The 19,006-nt window shown below is 42.6% G+C and overlaps 1 protein-coding gene across 1 annotated transcript; it reads left to right on the top strand.

The window, feature by feature from the left end:
- Window positions 1–11,124: 11,124 nt before the first annotated feature.
- cuedc2 (CUE domain containing 2) lies at window positions 11,125–17,645 on the top strand. Its single transcript, XM_080781881.1, has 9 exons — window positions 11,125–11,377; window positions 12,086–12,178; window positions 12,876–13,019; window positions 13,388–13,449; window positions 13,924–14,051; window positions 14,732–14,899; window positions 15,779–15,843; window positions 15,988–16,048; window positions 16,147–17,645. Exons 2-9 carry the CDS (start codon window positions 12,096–12,098, stop codon window positions 16,291–16,293), a joined length of 858 nt encoding a protein of 285 aa, XP_080638007.1. The 5' UTR covers window positions 11,125–11,377; window positions 12,086–12,095; the 3' UTR covers window positions 16,294–17,645.
- Window positions 17,646–19,006: the final 1,361 nt, after the last annotated feature.

The raw sequence follows: 19,006 nt of genomic DNA, 5'->3' as shown, positions 1-19,006 counted from the left end.
CCTGGAACTTGTCAGAGAGACAATGCGGCATAGGAAGTAGGAGATTGAGTTGCCCGGCTCCCCTCCTGCGCTGTGTTTATTTGCTGTGTCAAGGATTGAGAGATTACACCGTTCCTGCGCGCGGGCAAGGCAGGAATCTGGTCAAGCATCTCCCCGGGCTACAAAACGTCACCCGACGAGAGGAGAGGGAAGATTATCGACACCTGCATTAAGAAGGAAAGTCCTGACTGGGGGTTCATTTGCTGCGATAAGCAGGCCTCATCAATCATTTCTTTTTTTTTGGGGGGGGGGGGGGGGGGGGGGCAGAGAGAGAGAGAGAGCGAGAGAGAGAGAGGCCATTTACAACCGAGTGGGGTTTCATTTAGGTCTGTGGGTGATAGAAGCACCAGCGGTTGGACTATACAGAAGGTCCATTCACTGTCCCCTGACAGGGACAATGCAGTGCATTTTGAAAGCCTTGCGCTGTTGCTGCTTTCCAGTATTGTCCATTAACTGTATGTGTGGAATCAATTAATCGCCATTTTACGTTTTGAACTAAAATGTGTAGAAAGACACAGGGACAGGGATTGGCTCCATTCACTATTAACCACTTCCACCCTGTAGTCCCTATTTTAGGTATGACATTATAGACGGACATTTTTCTCCAAAACAATAACAGTTACAAGCTTGTAGAGATGTAGGTTTCCTAATTCTGCTATTCATCGTACAACAAAGTATACAGGGCTTAAGTGCTTGACAAAGAAAACAAATATATAGGTTTGGTTGCACATAAAATACTGTATGTCCCACATACATTTAACTCAATGCAAATCATTTCACAACAATACATTGCGGCGAAAGAAAGATATCATGTGAAGAATTCACACAATAAAAAAATCTATGACGATGTTTTTTCTTCCTTTATTTTTCCAGCTCTTTCTATTGAACGACGAGAAGAAGAGTCACTCAGCAATCATCAGTGGCGGTAACACTAGCCCTCATGTGCTGTCAGGCAGCGCTGTGTGTGATTGATCACCAGCAGATAAACAACTGATCAGACACAGAACGGGACAGGACACACATTGATCCATGTCACCCACCATCCGCCAGCATACACAACATCTATCTGTCAAAATACCACAACAAGGCGGAGGAACTGTACCTCTGTGTGTGTGACTCACAACATGCACACACGGGCACAAACCGCCACACGCAACCCTCAACATGCTTTACATATCCGTTGGTGACTGTTTCTTTGGTGGTATTTAACTGCTCCCCGAAACATTTTCTTACAGAAATAGAAAATGAAATATAAAATGTGAATATTTGTCACTTTTTCTCTAATAATGTATTTATTTTGTTTGCGCATGTAAAACCGAGTACTTTTGAATATCCGAAGTATAAAATAGGACTCAAGTGATTAAGAAACATAAGATTGTGGAATTTGGGGATGGAAAACTTTAGGTGACAATTTTAGAACAGACTGATAGTGAGACAATATATATATTTAAGAAGGATAAAACATAAAATGTGTACTAGTACCAACAATGTGCTATTACAGTGTACACTGTTGTACAATAGCAATATATGAATCCAAAAGAAAGCAGAATACCACTGCATGACGTGACAAAGACCCAGACGAAGGCGTTGAATCCTGTCCAGTCTGCATCTATACTTTTGAGCGTCCGGTTTCTTCTCTCCACTCTAGACTAGAGTGAGTCAATGTCAAAATAAATATAGTTGTACGTGGCCTCCTGCCTTAAAAGTAAAGAAGGGGAGGGGGGGGGGGGGTCCCCTGGATAGGCAGGGGTTAACAGCACCTGCCCCGAGGCACCCCAAACAACAGCTAGAAGAAGGCAAACTATAGCCTGCTGCTGCTTTGACAGTGTGTCTGTCTGTCTGTCTGTCTGTCTGTCTGTCTGTCTGTCTGTCTGTCTGTCTGTCTGTCTGTCTGTCGGTCGTGGTGGAAACAGTTAAAAGAAAATGTTTTACTGAAGTAAAAGTATCAATAGGCTACTCTACTGCAATATAGAAATAATACTGGAAAAGTATTGCCTGCCTGCCTGCCTGTCTGTCTGATGGTCATAGATAGTTGGTCTTGTGGTACATGTGGCACAAGACAAACAGGGGGAAAAACGTTTTATCATGTAATTGTAAACGGCCTGCGGTTTAACGCCAGGCTACCTCAGCCGGGCCGGGTGACCATGCAAGATAGTTTTTTTTATAGGGATGTCCGATACTAACTTTTTTGCAACTCCTAATTTCCGATACCGATATCAACCGATATACTGTATGCGGTCGTGGAATTAACACATTATGCCTAATTTTAAGGTTTTCTAAATGCAAATAAATCATATCATAAATCATAAATTTGGGAGGATTTGAAATGAATTAAAACCGTTAAAATGTTCATGCAAATAACGGGCAATAACATCGGGAGGCCGATAATATCTGACATCCCTAGTTATTCTGGACGGGACCCCCTTTTGGTGTTTTAAGCTTTATGTTATACTTTAGCTATTGAAAAATAGCAGATCTGCTTCTTGGAACAACATAATTTCCTTTGAGGATCGGCAGCCACATACCGGTACATATATTTCTGGGGGTCCTTGATTTAAAAGACGTGTGTAGAATCAGTTCTCAGGTCTAAATGGGTTAAAGTGTTCCCATACCCGAGGCGGGGTTGACGAAAGGACCTTTCTGTGTGGAGTTTGCATGTTATCCCCGTGTCCCCTAGGGTAGGTACCCTCACAAAAAACATGCAGTAATCCTGGTCTCTAAACTACCTCCCCCTGGCCAACCGGGGCGCCTGATAGAGGGGAAAGGAACTGGCCGGAATAACATGTTCCTTTCCACGCGCTACGTCTGGCCGGGGAAACTCCCCCTGTCAGCTGTAAAGGAGCAGCTTGGACTCCTCATGCATAGAAGGAAGCATGAGTTCAGTCATCTGCCCCCCAGGTTGGCAGAGGAAGTGTAGCACCCAGGATTAGATCAGATAATTGACACCGGGTGAAAAAATGGGTTGCAAAATCGTGGGATAAAACATTTAGAAAAAATAAATGGGTTAAAGTGTCCTACATCATAAGGATAAGATGCCCAGCCTGCACAGGCTTACAAGACACAAAATGTACATATACACCAAAGATACACCATAAACACAATACGTAAACAGTTACATACAATGTTTTCCAACGTAACTGCCATGCCTTCTCTATGAATCTTCCTAAAACAAATCATTCCTTTAGTGATCATATACAAGATGCAGACATCCAAAACAAATCTGGGTTCCTATCCTGGATTTTTTTCAGATAAAGAATTTCATAAATTATCATGGAGGACAATGGGATACAAAATTAAACTCATCCTCGCAAATCCGATCCCAGGTCACAAAGAACACACAATGGCTGCTTCTCAGGAATGCCAGTATATCTGCCCATGCACCTCGACTGAATACTACGTGTTTTTCGTGCACCCGTCGAGCCACGGGACGGGCACCGCACGACGCAGAGGGCATACTTAAGTACAGAAAAAGAGGGAAGTAAAAAAGGAAAATGAAAAGTGAATGGTCAGTGCAACAAAAGGGGGCCAGGAGTTTTTTCCTTTTTTTTTACACGGACAGGAAGAAAAGCATTAGCGCCCTTTATGTGTATGGCAGGGGATTTCCGCGCGCTAACACTGTCAGTGTATTTTACCCTTAATTAAAACAGTCACAAGTTTCATTGGGCGGCGAATCAAAGGGTGGCTACGCCTGTGTGTGTGTGTGTGTGTGTGTGTGTGTGTGTGTGTGTGTGTAAAACTTGGGACTCAGGCCTCCCTGGTATGAAGGGGATTTAAGTGGTGTTTCCCATGGTCAGTCACTCAGAATTGGTCATTATTGCCTTGTCAGGAGATGAAAACACGGCGAATAAGAATTATTTAAATAGAAACATGACTATTTCCACCGCCCTGCAAAGCCACCCCGTTAAAACTGGTACCAGTTCCTTCTCAGGCAGTTCAATCAATCGCATCATCAATCGGCAATAATGCACCATAAGTGCTTAGCTTAGCACACAAGAGTGCTGTGCTATTCTGGGGAGATTGTAGAAGTTGTAGATCGTCTAGTTTTGGCCAAAAGTATTCTGTGTACATTGGAAAAAAGGGATGGGGGGCCTAGGATAGACCCCTGGGGGACTCCAGCCAACAAGATATATAGAAAATACTCAACAAGCCTGTAATGTGCATTGAGGTTCTATGAGGGGGGGGGGGGGGGGGGGCGTTCCTTGAATGTTATTGTACCAAAACAAATTGGCGCGTTAAGCATCCCTCTCCATGCACGGCGAACCGGAGCGCTCTCTTCTCCAGTGACAGAACACACTGTCTTCCAACGCGCACGTGCGCGTGCGTGCGTGCGTGCGTGCGTGCGTGCGTGTGTGTGTGTGTGTGTGTGTGTGTGCAGACACACACACACACACACACAGACAATGGAGGTACCAGCCAGGAGAAGGGAAACCGCTTGATCCACTTTGGCCAGTGTACGGGATGCCCTCTCCCTCTCTCTCTCTCTCTCTCTCTCGGCCCCCAACCGGCTTTGTCATGCTCGGACTCCGAGGTCAGGAGAGGACCCTATACCTAGCAGCCTAATGACCCAATACTTTCCACACCATTTCACCCCCTTGATGGGAACAGGGGCAAGCCTGCACCTTTTACCACCATCTTATCAATTATAGATCAGCCCCAATGGTTTGGCTAATTAAAAATGCAACATTATTTCTTTTTCTCACTCCCACCAAAGGACAGGCCCTCTTGTGTTGTGTCGGAGAGCCGGGGTGGGATTCCCCGTCTCGTGTTCTCTCCGGGGGGGACGATAAAAAAGGACTTATCTGTTACAGCGGGCATCAATTATGCACAAGGGACAAATAATGGACAGAAATTACCGATCATAGCTCAGGCAACTCTAGACGGCTGGCCCCGGCGGTCTGATTGACGTTGGCGTGCTCGGAGGTCGATGGGAGATAGGGTGACACACACGTTATTAAAAGTCTGTTATTGGGGCAGGCGATCAGCTGACCGCGCCGGGGTACACCCATCGGAGACAGACAGAGAGGACTAGGACACTGTGCTGCAGCCCGCTGGCTTCTAAAGAGGAAAAAGTGACGTCAATTCCATTGTCACTTTCTTGTATGCGAGTGGCTGCGCTGATAGAGTAAAGGTTCGGTACAATAGCTATACGCACTGGCTGGAGCGAAGAGAAGGTCATTCACGTGGCTGCCAACCGGCCACTGCTGGCTCAATGCAGTAGTACGACTGCAAAGAGCCATTATCAGTTTGTGATTATTCTACCCGATCACTTTGTTCATTTGTCAAATCACCAAGAACTGGTGTTTTGGCAAATCAAAATGTGCATGCATCTACAAAAAATACTTGCCATTAATATAGTGGTTGCAACTGCATTAATTGATTGCCCGAGTCCCGTGGTGGGAGTTCTGCTCTGGTTTTGGTCAATATTAAGTAGTTCCGGACTCGGGCAATCAATTAATACAGTTGCAACCACTATATTAATGGTAAGTATTTCATACAGCTTAAGAAAAATCTGAACTATCCCTTTAAGTCGTTGAATTATGATTAAGTAGTTGAATTATGATCGATTAAGTCGATTTCATTATCGACACCGGTAAGACTTTCACACAGCTGTGTGTCAAAAGGCTAATCATCAAAAACGTGCAATAACCACGAGGCGGCAACAGACATAAAAGAAATGGCTCTGTATGTCGACGCGGTGAAGGTTTAATGAGGCTGGCTGGCGGTCGGAGGAGTGTAGCTGCGCTGCGGTCCTGACGGGGATTGTATTGTCTGACATTCATTCCCACAGTCACTTCCGTCCTTAATCCCTCGCACTGGCACTGCTCGTCTATAAAGCTGTCCTATGGGGAGCCGATATGTGGAAGACGCGCAGTCAGTTGCACACACTGTTGCCTTTTGTTTTACTCCCGTCTAACACACCTGGCTGACTCTGTGAAGACAGATTATGGTGTGAATGTGAAGGTTTAGTGTTACCTATAGCGGCGGGGGGGGGGGGGGGGGGGGGCATACTATATTATATCAATATTCATTGAGGATACTCATATCAATGTTGTAATGTCAGGGGTGTGTCTGTCTCTGTATCAGGTGTCTGTCTGTCTGTCTGTCTGTCTGTCCTTCGCAAATGGCAATTCGACCGGACCAGGCTTTTCCGAGAATCAGAAAACAACTCATTTGCCTAAACTAAAATTACACTAGTCTAGTTTGACCGAGGGTATGAGGAGGACGCACCCCCCAAAACCTGTGCCTTCGGGGCATTGTACAGTATGCATTGGCTTCCCTGATTGGCCAACCCAAAAGCGTCGGATTCACGGATGAAAAAGATGAAAAACCATAGGGCTAAAGCGAAGGTCAGAAAAAAGACAAGCATAAACATAACTTATTGTTGCTGATGGGTCATCATCTTATCTCCATATTTGTACTTTTTATGATTTTTTTTGGGTGCGCGGGTTCCGAGTAAAAGTTCAGAAGTTCGGGATGAAATTGTAGTTATAGCACCATCCGGAAGGACTATTATGTATTGCTCTTCATTCAGAGTTTTGGACACTTTCTTTGGGCTATATCTTGGTTTTACAATTTTGAAAAACATTTTAAATACCGGTAGTTCAAATAGGCGATATACAAGCTCACAAGGTGTCAATGTAGATCGGCTAGTTGAACTATTTTAAAATGATTTTCAAAATAGTAAAAAATGTTTAGGGACAAGGGACCCGGCCGACAGCAACCATACTGTAATTGTACCACAGTTCCTCAGGGCCCATGCAGGACACACTGCTGTAGTGTTTGCTCTTTACATGTACTGATAAGGAAGCATGAAGACAGCAGACTGAGGCTCTGTTGTTGTCAAGTCTCTGTGTCAGTGTGATGGAGGGGCTCGCTGACAGATGCTGTGATTTTCACTGACCCCATTGTCTTCAAACAACACACAGGAAGAGCGCACACAGCACACACACGAGCACGGCGCGCACGCATGCACATGCACGCATGCACGCATGCACGCGCGCACACACACACACACACACACACACACACACACACAGGAAGAGCAAGGGGGGGCAATAGTTCAGGCATCATGCCCCCAGGGGCTGCTCACCTGTGTGCACGTGCGTGCGTGCGTGCGTGTGTTTAGAAATCCTTTTGAGTTACAATTTGTAACAGATTCAGGTGCTGGGTTTTGGGTTGTTTTGTTGTGTTTTGGCATTCAGAGGTTATGTTTAGATTTAAGAAACACCTCGTCCATTTTCTACCCAAGTTCATATAATTGGTCCTCACTAGACCGGTGCATGTTGGGCCGGATCTCCCTAATTATGCCTCTATATGGGCGCATCGGTCGGATGGGCGGTTCTTGAGTGGTCAACTTCGAATTCGGTTAATCGGCGGTTCTAGAGATACGTGTGAAGTCGTGAACAACAGACTCACACACAGAGGGGCAGAGGTTTTGTGCATTTAGGATAATGCTCATTGTGAGATGGCACCATTTCTGCCTATGAATTCACTCGGTGTCTAAGAGGAGAGCTGTGGACAGTTCAGAAACACGCCTATCATCAGTGGCGTCATCGGTAAGCAGTTTTTCAAACAACAACCGTCCTTCAAACAAGATTTCACTTTTTTTTTCACTTGCTGAAAATAGCCGATCTACAAGCTATTTTCAGCATGCGACTAATTGTAAAATGACTTATACTGGATCTCTTGTATACTAGTCCCTTCCTAACATTTTAGTCTAGTTTTTATTTTTTGACGAAATTGTCAGTATATTTAGTCTTAGTTTTAGTCATCATAGCTTAGTTTTTATTAGTTTCCATTTAGTTTTCGTCAGTGACTAAGTCTTAGTTTTAGTCGACGAAATCAACACTGCGGCGCAGGGGTTCGTGTAATTGTGCCATGTGACCCGGCCGGGCCTGCTGGATTATCAAGTAGGGTGACACATGTTTTGTGTGTCATTATTTGCGGATTAGTGCTGGCCTGCACCCCCTTTGATGTGCAGATCATCCATACTTCCGTCCTGTTTTAAACACTTAAACCCTCTATTCTCAGTCAAACAGACATGAGTTGCAACTGTACGCCACCCAACCCTGATCTACAGTATATAAACTCACAACGCAACTCGCCCAATTTGCCCACGAATTTAACCGGATATCAAGCCATATGTCATAACCGTGCAAACGGCCTGCATCCAATGTTTACTGTAGTACAGCATTGGTTCTCAAATTGGGGTCCCTGTGGGGGGTTCAAAAATGTCAGATGGGTGTCGGTCCACGGCCAAATACATATATCAATTTGAGGGTCCAATTGGGCACGAAAATGTTTGAGAGCCACTGTAGGCCTACTGAACACATACACAAACACTGCAGGCCCTTCAAGTCTCCCAGTGCTGTGAGAACGGACGCTGCTTGTTGAACTAGAACCGGCGAAGCCTGGTTATTATTGAGCTGCTGGCTGCCTGGTTATGACAGCAGGCATTATTTCAAGGTTTGTCTCCAACAACAATAGCTAATACATCTGACAAACAATCATTCAACACCGAATGGAAAGTAAGTAACTGTGCAAAGAAAATAAAGTAACCCTGTTGAAACCCTGTTTCATGATGGGGAGACGTTTCAAGGTGATTCTGATTCAACAAAGACTCTAATGAGGTTTTTTTTTTAAATCACACACAATGAAACATTAAAGTCCATAGACTTGGCTGGCACAACAATTACATCATAATTTCCCATAAACAAACATTAAAGTAAAGCAAGTTAAAACAAACAATATGGGTTTCCGACCGTGGCCAAATACATAATGTATCCTGTCTGGTAAATAGTAAATACCATAGCAGTCTTGTACCATAGCAGTCTGGACAAAAACATTCACATTCACTCAACAACAGAAGAAAGCATTCCCTGTGCGTGTGTAGCAGAGTGGCTCAGAGCCTCTGCCTGATGGCCTCAAAAGTCTAATATCTCCCCCGGTCAACATAGGGATATCCCTTTGGTCTAGTGGTTAAGATGTTGGACTTTCACGCGGGAGACCCAAGTTTGAATCCAGGGCGTTACTCACACACACGCGCGCACACACACACACACACAAACACACACACACACACACACACACACACAATAAACTATAGGCCTACTCACATTTGTCCATAGCTGGGCTCTTGCAGATGATGAAATCTGAGCAACCATCTTCCAAGGATTATTCAGCAGTTGACGTTCTAGTGAAGAATAAGGTTTGTTGTTTTAAAGACAAGTTTCAGAGATTCATGTCTGCTCCTTGTGTTAGAATATGTCTATAAACCTCATATAACAGTTGTTTGTCGCTATGTTTTATCATTAGACCGCAAATTAATTCTGCAATCTGATTCTGCAAGCAAGCCAGTTGTGTCACAAAGGTCAAACCAAATCAATATCATAGCCTATAGGCTATACATACACTAGGAGAATAGATCCAGTATTAATACACCATCCACAGTCACCACAGTAGTGACATCTAAGATTTGTTTTAGTGAATCATGCAGATGTGATTAATCAGCTGTCATCACTCACCTTGGTGTCAGGGAAACATTTTGAGGTTGTCTATCAGTGCAGGATGAAGTTGCATTCTTCACGTCCTACATGTAATAAGAGTGTTTTGGTTTCCATCTTGTGGTCAGAATGTGAAATTGCAGTTAATCACTGCACCTGTTAAAACAATGAACCAAGTGGTGTAAAGTAGTACATTTACACATTACTTAAGTAATGTACTTAAGTACAAGTTTCCTTTCCAGTTTTCAGTAGGCTACTTTTACTTCTAGCTGGCTACTAAATTCAATTTTCAATTCAAAGGAGCTTTATTGGCATGAGAAAACATATGTTTACATTGCCAAAGCAAGTGTCACAATATAATAAAAACAGTTGAAATGGGGAAAGTATAGGCATACAGTTTAGGGTACAGCATTTTGTAAACAGAGTTCCAATACTCCAATACATCTCAGAGGCAAATATTGTACTTACTCCACTATTTGAAAACGTTATAGTTACTAATAGCCAGGTATAATTTGATTATGCTATTACAAAACATATTAAACCACTCAGTCAGCCCAAACCCTGCTGGGGGGGGGCAGCAACAAAAACAGCAAAACCCAGCTGGATATAGCCCCTCTCGAGGCCTCCGTAAAGTTTGTTTACGTTACAATAAACAAAGTGTGTTTACTTTACAGTAAACAAAGTTCGTTTACTTTACAGTAAACAAACTTGACGGAGGGTCCCGAGCTGGGCTAGGTTGCTGGCCTGGTTAAGCCTGGTGAGGCGAGGTTAAGTTTTACCTGGTCTTACACGTCTCTTTTTGTAGAAGAGGTCTCTACTGTATATGTGCTGGCACGAAGAGCCCATGTGTCCACCACGACCACCAGCGTCCACCCACTGTTGTCTGACTATTTGAAAATGGCACTTGGCCTGTTGTAGCAGCTCATAACAGGCCGCCACGCGGTTTTATTTACACGGTATGGTATCTGGCTTGTGAAGTTGTGATGTTGATGTGAGGAGGTCTCCCGAGCCGAGCGCGTGCGTCCTGGCTTGTAGTTTTAATTAAACGTTTCTGTTTACTACTACTAGGAGGGGTACTCTAATTCAAAGAGATCGGCCACCGGAAGTCGTATTGTTGCTAGATTTTTGTTGCTGACAGAACACAGGCTGTAGATGAGCCTAGTATACAAGATATAATATTGGTAATGATATTATTTATTTATTTTTTAAATGTACAAAGCAACATAATGTGTGTGTTGTAGACTAGCATAGTTTTCTTTTTACTGTCCAAATGAATAGTTTTTTGGATTCAGTTTACTCTAGACCGGTAGTAAGAGTGGCGACAGCCGCGACACGCTTTGATCTCGCCCCAAGGTGGAAGTTGGAACTATCCCATTAAGATAGAATGAGCACTTCCACATTCCATTGTTACAATGGAAGTCAACTGGAGTCAACGCTAGTATCGCCACTCTCTTACTATTCCACTCGGCTCTAGACTAGAGAATACTATTATTCTGAAAGGATCGGCCACCGGAAATCTGGCTTATTGCTGCTGACGTCACAGAACGGATGCTAGTCGTTAGCTGTAAATTTGTTGTTTGTTGTTGTTTACACTGCTGCAGACTGCAGAGCTCAGTTCTGTATTAATGAACGAATGCTGCTCATGCGTGTCAGTGAATGAATAGTGCGTGCTTGTTTGGTGGAGATAAAAGGATATCTTATTTATTTAACAGAGAAGAATACCTTACATTTGTTTACTGATCGATGCTGCTGCTCACTGGATGAGAAGATCTGCTGCAGTCTTCTGCGTTTTAGCCAGGTTTTAGTTTAACAACCTACCAACAGTCAGATAAAAGGTATCTATAGCATTGTGTCGTTTCTTTAATCACATATTTTAGCCAGTTAATAGCGTGCCTATTCTGGGCGTCTCATATAGTAATGGGCGAAGATTCGTCAACAATGGCACATGCAGATCTCATAATTTCATTATTTTTATGTGATTTAAATGGAAGATGTAATGACATCATCATATGCTAGTCAATTGTAAAATCCCCTGCTGTTGTATAGCATTCTTTACGCGAGAAAGTAAATGTCATTTATTTAGGGTAGTATTGTTTTGAATTTTATTTTATGATTCTATTCAAGTACAAAAGTAGTATGAGTGTGTCATCAACCCCAGAAGACTCTTTCTTATAGTCTAAATACCACAATATGAGCACATTTCTATGTGAAATGCTTTTATACATTTAAATAAGAGTTGTACGAGTTAAAGTACATAAGAGTTAAATAACTTGACAAATATGGTGATGTAAAGTTACTCGACAATCAGCAGGCAACTATAGCACCTGCATGGCTACAGCAGTATGAACAGAATCATGGATGTGCACATGGAAAGGATTGGTAGGCTATTTCCATTTATTTCACCATAGTAAATGCTGCATTCATGGTCTGGAGAGGGCAGTTGTTTTACAGACGGGTAAAAGGGCAGGGGCTGAAGCCCCCTTTGATGTCTATGTGTGCACACCCCTGAACAGAATGACCTTAGTTTACATGCTTCTCCTCAGTTCGGACACTATGGACCTCCACAAGATCATCCACGACGCGCTGCATGAGTTCATCCAGACGGACCAGACCTTCATTCCAGATGCAGATCTCAGGTCAGACCTACTACTATACTGCATGGATCACACACACACACACACACACACACACCCTCCCCACACTTTCACTTTTGTTTTGTGTCATGCATGTTTGCCAGCCTGACAAACCTGTTACCTGATGACTTAGGGGCCGTTCACATACCTAAAACACAGCTTCTCCTCGGTGTGTCCTGTCTCCTCCGTGTGTCGCAAGCTCGTGATGCATTTCCAATGGGAGTCACATTGTTTGACGAGACAACCTTGTTGCATGAGGGGGAGGAGGGCAGAAGACAGCAAGGTTGTCTCGTCAAACCACGTGACTCCCATTGGAAATGAATTGCGACACACGGAGGAGACGGGACACACGGAGGAGTTCTTCTATGACGCATAGGGAGCTTGTAGATCGGGCTATTTTCACAATATTATTTATCTGTGGAACGGAGCCAAACTAAATTGAATGCCTCAACTCCTAAAGTGCTTGTCAGAGTTGGGGAGGTCCCCAGTTCAAAATAAAATGATTATTTTGGAGGGCCACACAACCTGAAAAGGTTGAGAACCGTCTTAAGGCCTATTCACACTCTAGTTTTAGTTGAACGGTGGTTAGTAAACAACGAGAGATGTGTTTTGGGTCGCTTACCACTGTGGCGTGACGTCTTGTTACCTAAAACTGGAGTATGAATAGGCCTTATTTTCCTACTCTTTCTTCCCCGCCCAGTGCCCTGGATGAGGTTCTCCTGTCCTACATCACCGGGGTGCTAGAGGACCTGGGCTCCCAGGAGAGTGTGGAGGAGAACTTTGATGTGGAGGTGTTTGCAGAGATGCTGGAGGCCTACATACCCGGCTTCGCTGAAATTGATAGGTAAATTAGATATAAGAAGAACACTTTCTCTCTACTGTTTTCCCTGCAGCTATAACAGATGCAATGATACAAAACAATGCAGAGTCGCTGTTTTTGGAATAGCCTGAAATGCCTTCTATCTAAATCAGTGGTTCTCATACTTTTAAAGATTTTTCAAATATTTTTAAAAACACTTTGTAAGTCGCTCTGGGTAGGAGCGTGCCACCGAGTGGCGCTCTACGAGCTTGTAGGTCTGCTATTTTTGAAAAATCGAAGAATGACTGACATATAAACATAGCTTTTTCAGAAAACTGTCAGGATGTAGAAGACATTTTTAGAATCTGATCTCAGGTCAAAATGGGTTAAGCATTTGTTATTTTGCACTACAGTGTCAAGGTCTGTGAGATGATGTTCAGCCTGGCGTCCAAGCTAGCCACAGCTCGAAGCTCAGGTGAGATGCTCTTAACTAGCTTGCTATTATTACGATATGTAAGATCGCCCTGGCAATAGATTCATGTCCCAGTGAATCTTTTGATCAAGCTTCTTTTTAAGTTAAAGCTCTATATTCTGATAGTAAGAATAGTGTTTGTTCAGTAACGGGGATCTCCCCATCTCTCCAGATCTTTAATAAACCAAAAATACATTTTCAGGTAGGTTGCCAATTTCAGTATCCATTTGTCAGTTTCAATTATATACGTAGTGTTCCAGGTTGAGTTTGTCTGCTCATTTTTCTGTTTTTATCACGTTCCACTTCAAATTGGTTACTGAACAAACACTATATACTGTAGCCATGATACTTTCAGAACATAGGCCTACTTAACATTAATTGAAGCAAAAACATTTAAACTTCAGAACATGACTGAATATCTCCTCTGGTCTAGAGTGTACAGTACGAGTTTGTCTGATTACCATTTATTTCTGGCAGAGAATGTCGTGAGCAAGGCGAGAACGGATGACATCATCCCACTTCAACATGTAGCTCTGTCTACTGGCCCTATTCCGGGCAAAGACACGCACTGCCTTAGTATGCAGACAGAGGGCGCCACAGCCAAGGTATTACAATCTAACCAATATCAGGTCACATTAGTGGATTGTTTTTGTTCTGATTGTCTTCTCCGATCGAATCGATTTATCAGTTATAAAAAAGAATCAATTTGAATAAGAAGTTGTTCATTTTGGGGGGAAATTTAGCTCTTTCAAAACGCAAAATAGCAGATCTACAAGCTCTAAACACATTGTGAGCTTGTGAATATTTCCGTGATAATGTTGTATTAAACAGGGTTATTACTTTCCAAGTGGTTAATCAGAATAATATTTAGTTTTAAACAGTTTGAATTTGAGTCGATATATAAAAAATAAAACCGATTATCAAAACTATTGAAAAATGGAGTCCTCAACTCACATGATGTGACTGATAGTATCAGGCCAGAATAACGCCTAGGAATGTCTAACAAACAATCCACCGAATGCACCGATGGACTATAGTGAACGCATAGGTTGCATACAGTATATATTAGATTATTAATTATTAGTAATTTACTTATACAACAGATTTTAATATATTATGCTTTTAAGGAGTTTTTCTTAGTCGTTTATATAGTATTTTTATATATTAACTGTGTACGTGTGTACTGTGATTTCTTGTTGTCTTTGATCACTACACAAAATAAGTTTCCAAAAGGAAAAATAAAGTTCTTTGAAGTTGAAGAGATGTTTCGTTGTGGTGTTTTTAGGTCCCAGCCTCAGAGTGGGAGCAGCAGGAGCAGCACCTGTTGGAGATGTTTCCTAAGTGCAGCCTGTCGGAGGCCCGCAGCGCGCTGTCCATCGCCAGGGGCGACATGGAGGAGGCCGTGCGCCTCATCATCGAAGGGGACATCCAGCTCAAACCTTCTCCTCTCAACGTGAGTGAGGAGGCGTCCCCAAAAAACAAATGTCCAGAGTATCGGCGGCTGCCAGCTTTGCATATTATGCTGTTGTTTTGTATACAGACGTCCCTTTCATTCCCTCTGTCGTGTCTCGAGATCTTTTTGTCCTGGAAAAGTTGCCTTGGGGCCATGTGGCCGGGAGTAGAGCTCTCCATCGGTACCCCAATTCCTAAAAAAAGCACCCGCCGGGGTCCGGATCCGTGTTTTACCATAATTACTTACGATTCTACAAAATGTCTTGTTGTCCTGTTTCTATGTCAGTGGTTCTCAACCTTTTTCATGTCGAGGACCCCAAAAATGATTATGTTAAATGTGCACGTTTTCACGATTTTGCAAAAATAGCAGATCTACAAGCTCAGCGCTATGAGCTTGTAGATCTGCTATTTTTCAATAGCTAAAGTATAACATACTGCTTAAAACACCAAAAGGGGTTTCCGCCCAGAATGGATTATGTATAATACCCGAGTGGATCGGGTACAGGCTTTAGCATGTCGGATCTTGTGTGTGCATCAGAGAAGAGCCTTGCTCAGCGCTGATCAGTAGAGAAAATCCTGACGCGTTACGATGATTACACTGACATTGCAGCAGGGCATGCCGTCAGTTCAGTGAGAGTGGAACGCATCAAAATATACCTCCATGGAATAAAAATGCACGTGTGTGTTGTGTGATCATGGGTTCCTCATTTATCAAAGACATGCAATTTGATGTCTAACCCTGACCACCCGATATCATGGCCGGACACTCTTAACCACATGGCCACTGAACAATTGTGTCCTATACTGACAACAAATCACACTTTAATGAGTATCATTTTCCTGTTGGATGACAAAGCGCTGTTCTGTCCTGTCGGCTCAGGTGAACCACGGGAAGGATGTGTCACCGATCGCAGACCAGAAGCTGAGGGACAGCATCCTACAGAAGTACGTCCCGCTCCGTGTTCATTTTGACAGCGAGTTTTGATTTACTGTAGTTTTTAGTCATGTCCTTTTGAATAAAATGTCATTTAGTTTCAGTCTATTGGTGACGAATATAGTATTGGTGACTAGTGTTTTGTGTTTCTCAAGGTATATGCACGTAGACAGGGAAGAGGACAAGACAACGCACCGGCCTGTCGCTCCCAAAGACGTAAGTCCTCGCGTTGTGTGCCATCATAAGTTACAAACGTCAAATCTGTTCTGCTCTACAAAATGCGTAAAATCTATTTTATTTTATTGCTTTTACAGCCTCCAAAGAAGCTGGTTCGTTACCACGGCAACCAGGTGGTGACCACTAAAGGAGAGCGGTACCAGCTGGTGAAGAAAGAAGAGAGCGACGAAGTGAAGAAGACGTACGTCAGTCTGAAGCCTGCCAGGAAGTACAGATTCCACTGACCAAATACACTACATCTCCCCCCACTCCCAAGAGTGTACAAATGGAACGGAATGTAGAGTTTGTACACTCTCAAGAGTTGTGCATCCATAGGAACCCCACTTTAAGGACCCTTTTTTATTTTATTTCAAGGACCCCGAATGAATGTGTATTTGGTCACAGACGGGGTACAGGACAACCCCCATTCCAGATTTGAGTTGTTAAAACGGTTGAAAAAGAAATCTCCTTTTTCCCAGACGTTTTTGAAAATGCAATGGGTGGGGTTAAAGAGGTTAAAACAGATTTTTGATAGCGATGCTATAGTAACTAAGAAGTAAGAGCAGCTATGGTATTTATTTTTTTATTTTTTGGGTGATTTTACCATTTGTATTTGGTTTAGTTGTTATCTGCCTTGGTTGAAGACTTGTCTTTTTTATTGGCAACACTGTTTATTTACCTCGCAGACTGTTGCCATTTTTACATCAAGTTTTTTTTTTTTTTACAAGTTCCGGAGGGGATGTCAAAGCTTGTTTTTTGTAATAACCTGTGTAATATTTACGTTTAACTATCTCAGCAGGTCTGATGAAGCACTGAGTTTATTGTTCCGGTGTTCTCTTTTTACATTTTTCTTTGTATTGACACTAAGCTACAGGGGCAGGGCTGCGTCGTCCAACTAATCCCAAATTCGTCTGGAAGAAATTTGTTTGGAAAACTACCCCTCTCATCTACGCAAAAAATGTCACATAAGCAGGCTTACAACTATAGAGGCCAATTCAATCTTGTCATATTTGTGGATTTCTTAATGCCCATTTTAGATTAACCTGTAGTTTCTGCGTAGTCAGTCACTATGATTTTGGGAACAGTCATATTTCGTAGCCAAGATACAGCGATAATGTTGTTTTCACACTACAAGGCTTTCCCATGCTAACATCTAAAATGACAGGGATGTTTTCCTGGTTGGGTTAAGCAGTAGCCCGTCTACATTTGGGAAATCCACTCCAGATCAAATACTTTTTCATTGCTGTAAATTGGCTAGATTTCCGTAAATCCTGTTAATAGTTAGAGTTAATGTTGAAGTTGGATATTAGTTAGCAATTCCTCTACACCCAGAGAATTATAAGTATTTATAAATCAGTCGAATGCTACTTGAGGAATAGATACACACACTTCATTCGAATAGTGTCCTCTTTATTTTTGATATAAATGTCTAGATTTGCAACGTTTCTAAATGCTTGCCGGTGTCGTGGATTGGAAGGAACCTGTACGGTCCTGTATGTTTACATTTATTTTCATCTATTCTCTACTTTATTTGTTTTGCTTGTGATGTGCTGTATTTGAATTGTTTGAATTATTTTAATGTATATTAGGATACATTGATTAAAAGGAGTAATTCAACCAAAATAATGACTTATTTTCGATCAATTACACACCCCATGAAGCCTTGAATTCATGGAGATTTTTTGTTTGTTTTTGCCTCATTCTAAGGGACGATAATTTGACGACTGGCGACGGCGTAGTATCTGGTAGGAGACACAATGGTTTGAGTCTCGTATTTCCGCAATTTCCATTTCCGCAATTACGATTTCCGCAATTTCCTAAATTTCCACAATTTCCATTTCCGCAATTACCATTTCCGCAATTTCCATTGCTCAGGAATGCCGCTGCGACAAAAAAAAACAACGAATTGCCATGAATTCAAAGCTTCATGGGCTGTGTAACTGATTAACCTTGCGTGACCAGGCTTTCCACCTCGGAGGAAAGCCTAGTCTGTGTGATCTGGTCGGGAGCGGATCATATTGTTACGGCATGTTGTATTCATTGTTTTGTTGTCATCAGGCCAAAACCCTCTAAACCAGAACATCCTTTCCCCTCAAACCGGAAGAATAATACCTTCCCAATAATAGATTAGCTGATTTCTAAAATATCAATGTGAGTGTGCTTTTTTGTGAGTGTGTTTTCCAGAGACTATTTAGCATCCGTATACCTTTTATATCCCACGAGGAAATTCTATTCTCAGTGCAGGCTACGAGAGAACGAGTCACACTTTTATTGGGAAGGCATTATTTTCCCAGTTTGAGGGAAAGGAAGTTGTGGTTTGAGGGTTCCGGCCTGATGACTACAAAACAATGACTACAAACTAATGAACCCGAAAAGGAAGGCTGCCCAGGATAGTAACGGACTACTCCTTTAGCGTACTTACACTACTTCTGTTTTGTCCTCCATACATTGGACTGACCTCTAGCCTTTTATTTTGGATCAGGGTATTATCTATTTGCTTCTCAGAGTGTAACACTAAATGTTAAAGGTGTTATCTCTTCAGAACTGGTGCGATAAAAGCTCCTTAGGGATCAATGTGACAAAAACGAAAGAACTTGTCATTCATGAAAAGGAACCTGTGCAGTCCAATTACAATTGGTGGACAAATAGTAGAGGTAGTAGACACTTTTAAATACTTGGGCACATATATTGACAGCAAACTCAATTTCAGTGAAAATACTGACCAGATTTTTAAAACTTGTTACCAACTCCTCCACCTACTACGCAAGCTCAACTCCTTTAGAGTGAGCAAGCATATTATGGAAACAGTCTATAAAAACCTGATAGAGGGAATCTTGACTTTTAACATGGCAATGTGGTTTGGCAATCTAAATGTAAAAGGAAGAAGCAAGCTGCAGCGAATAGTAAACCTAGCCTCAAAAATAATTGGGAAGAGACAGCAACAATTAGGCTGTATCT

Source organism: Protomyctophum bolini (genome assembly GCF_963924005.1).
Source record: "Protomyctophum bolini genome assembly, chromosome: 14".
Taxonomy (NCBI): domain Eukaryota; kingdom Metazoa; phylum Chordata; class Actinopteri; order Myctophiformes; family Myctophidae; genus Protomyctophum; species Protomyctophum bolini.
Note: the sequence above shows the minus strand (reverse complement) of the source record. Positions and strands in the feature narration are given on the sequence as shown.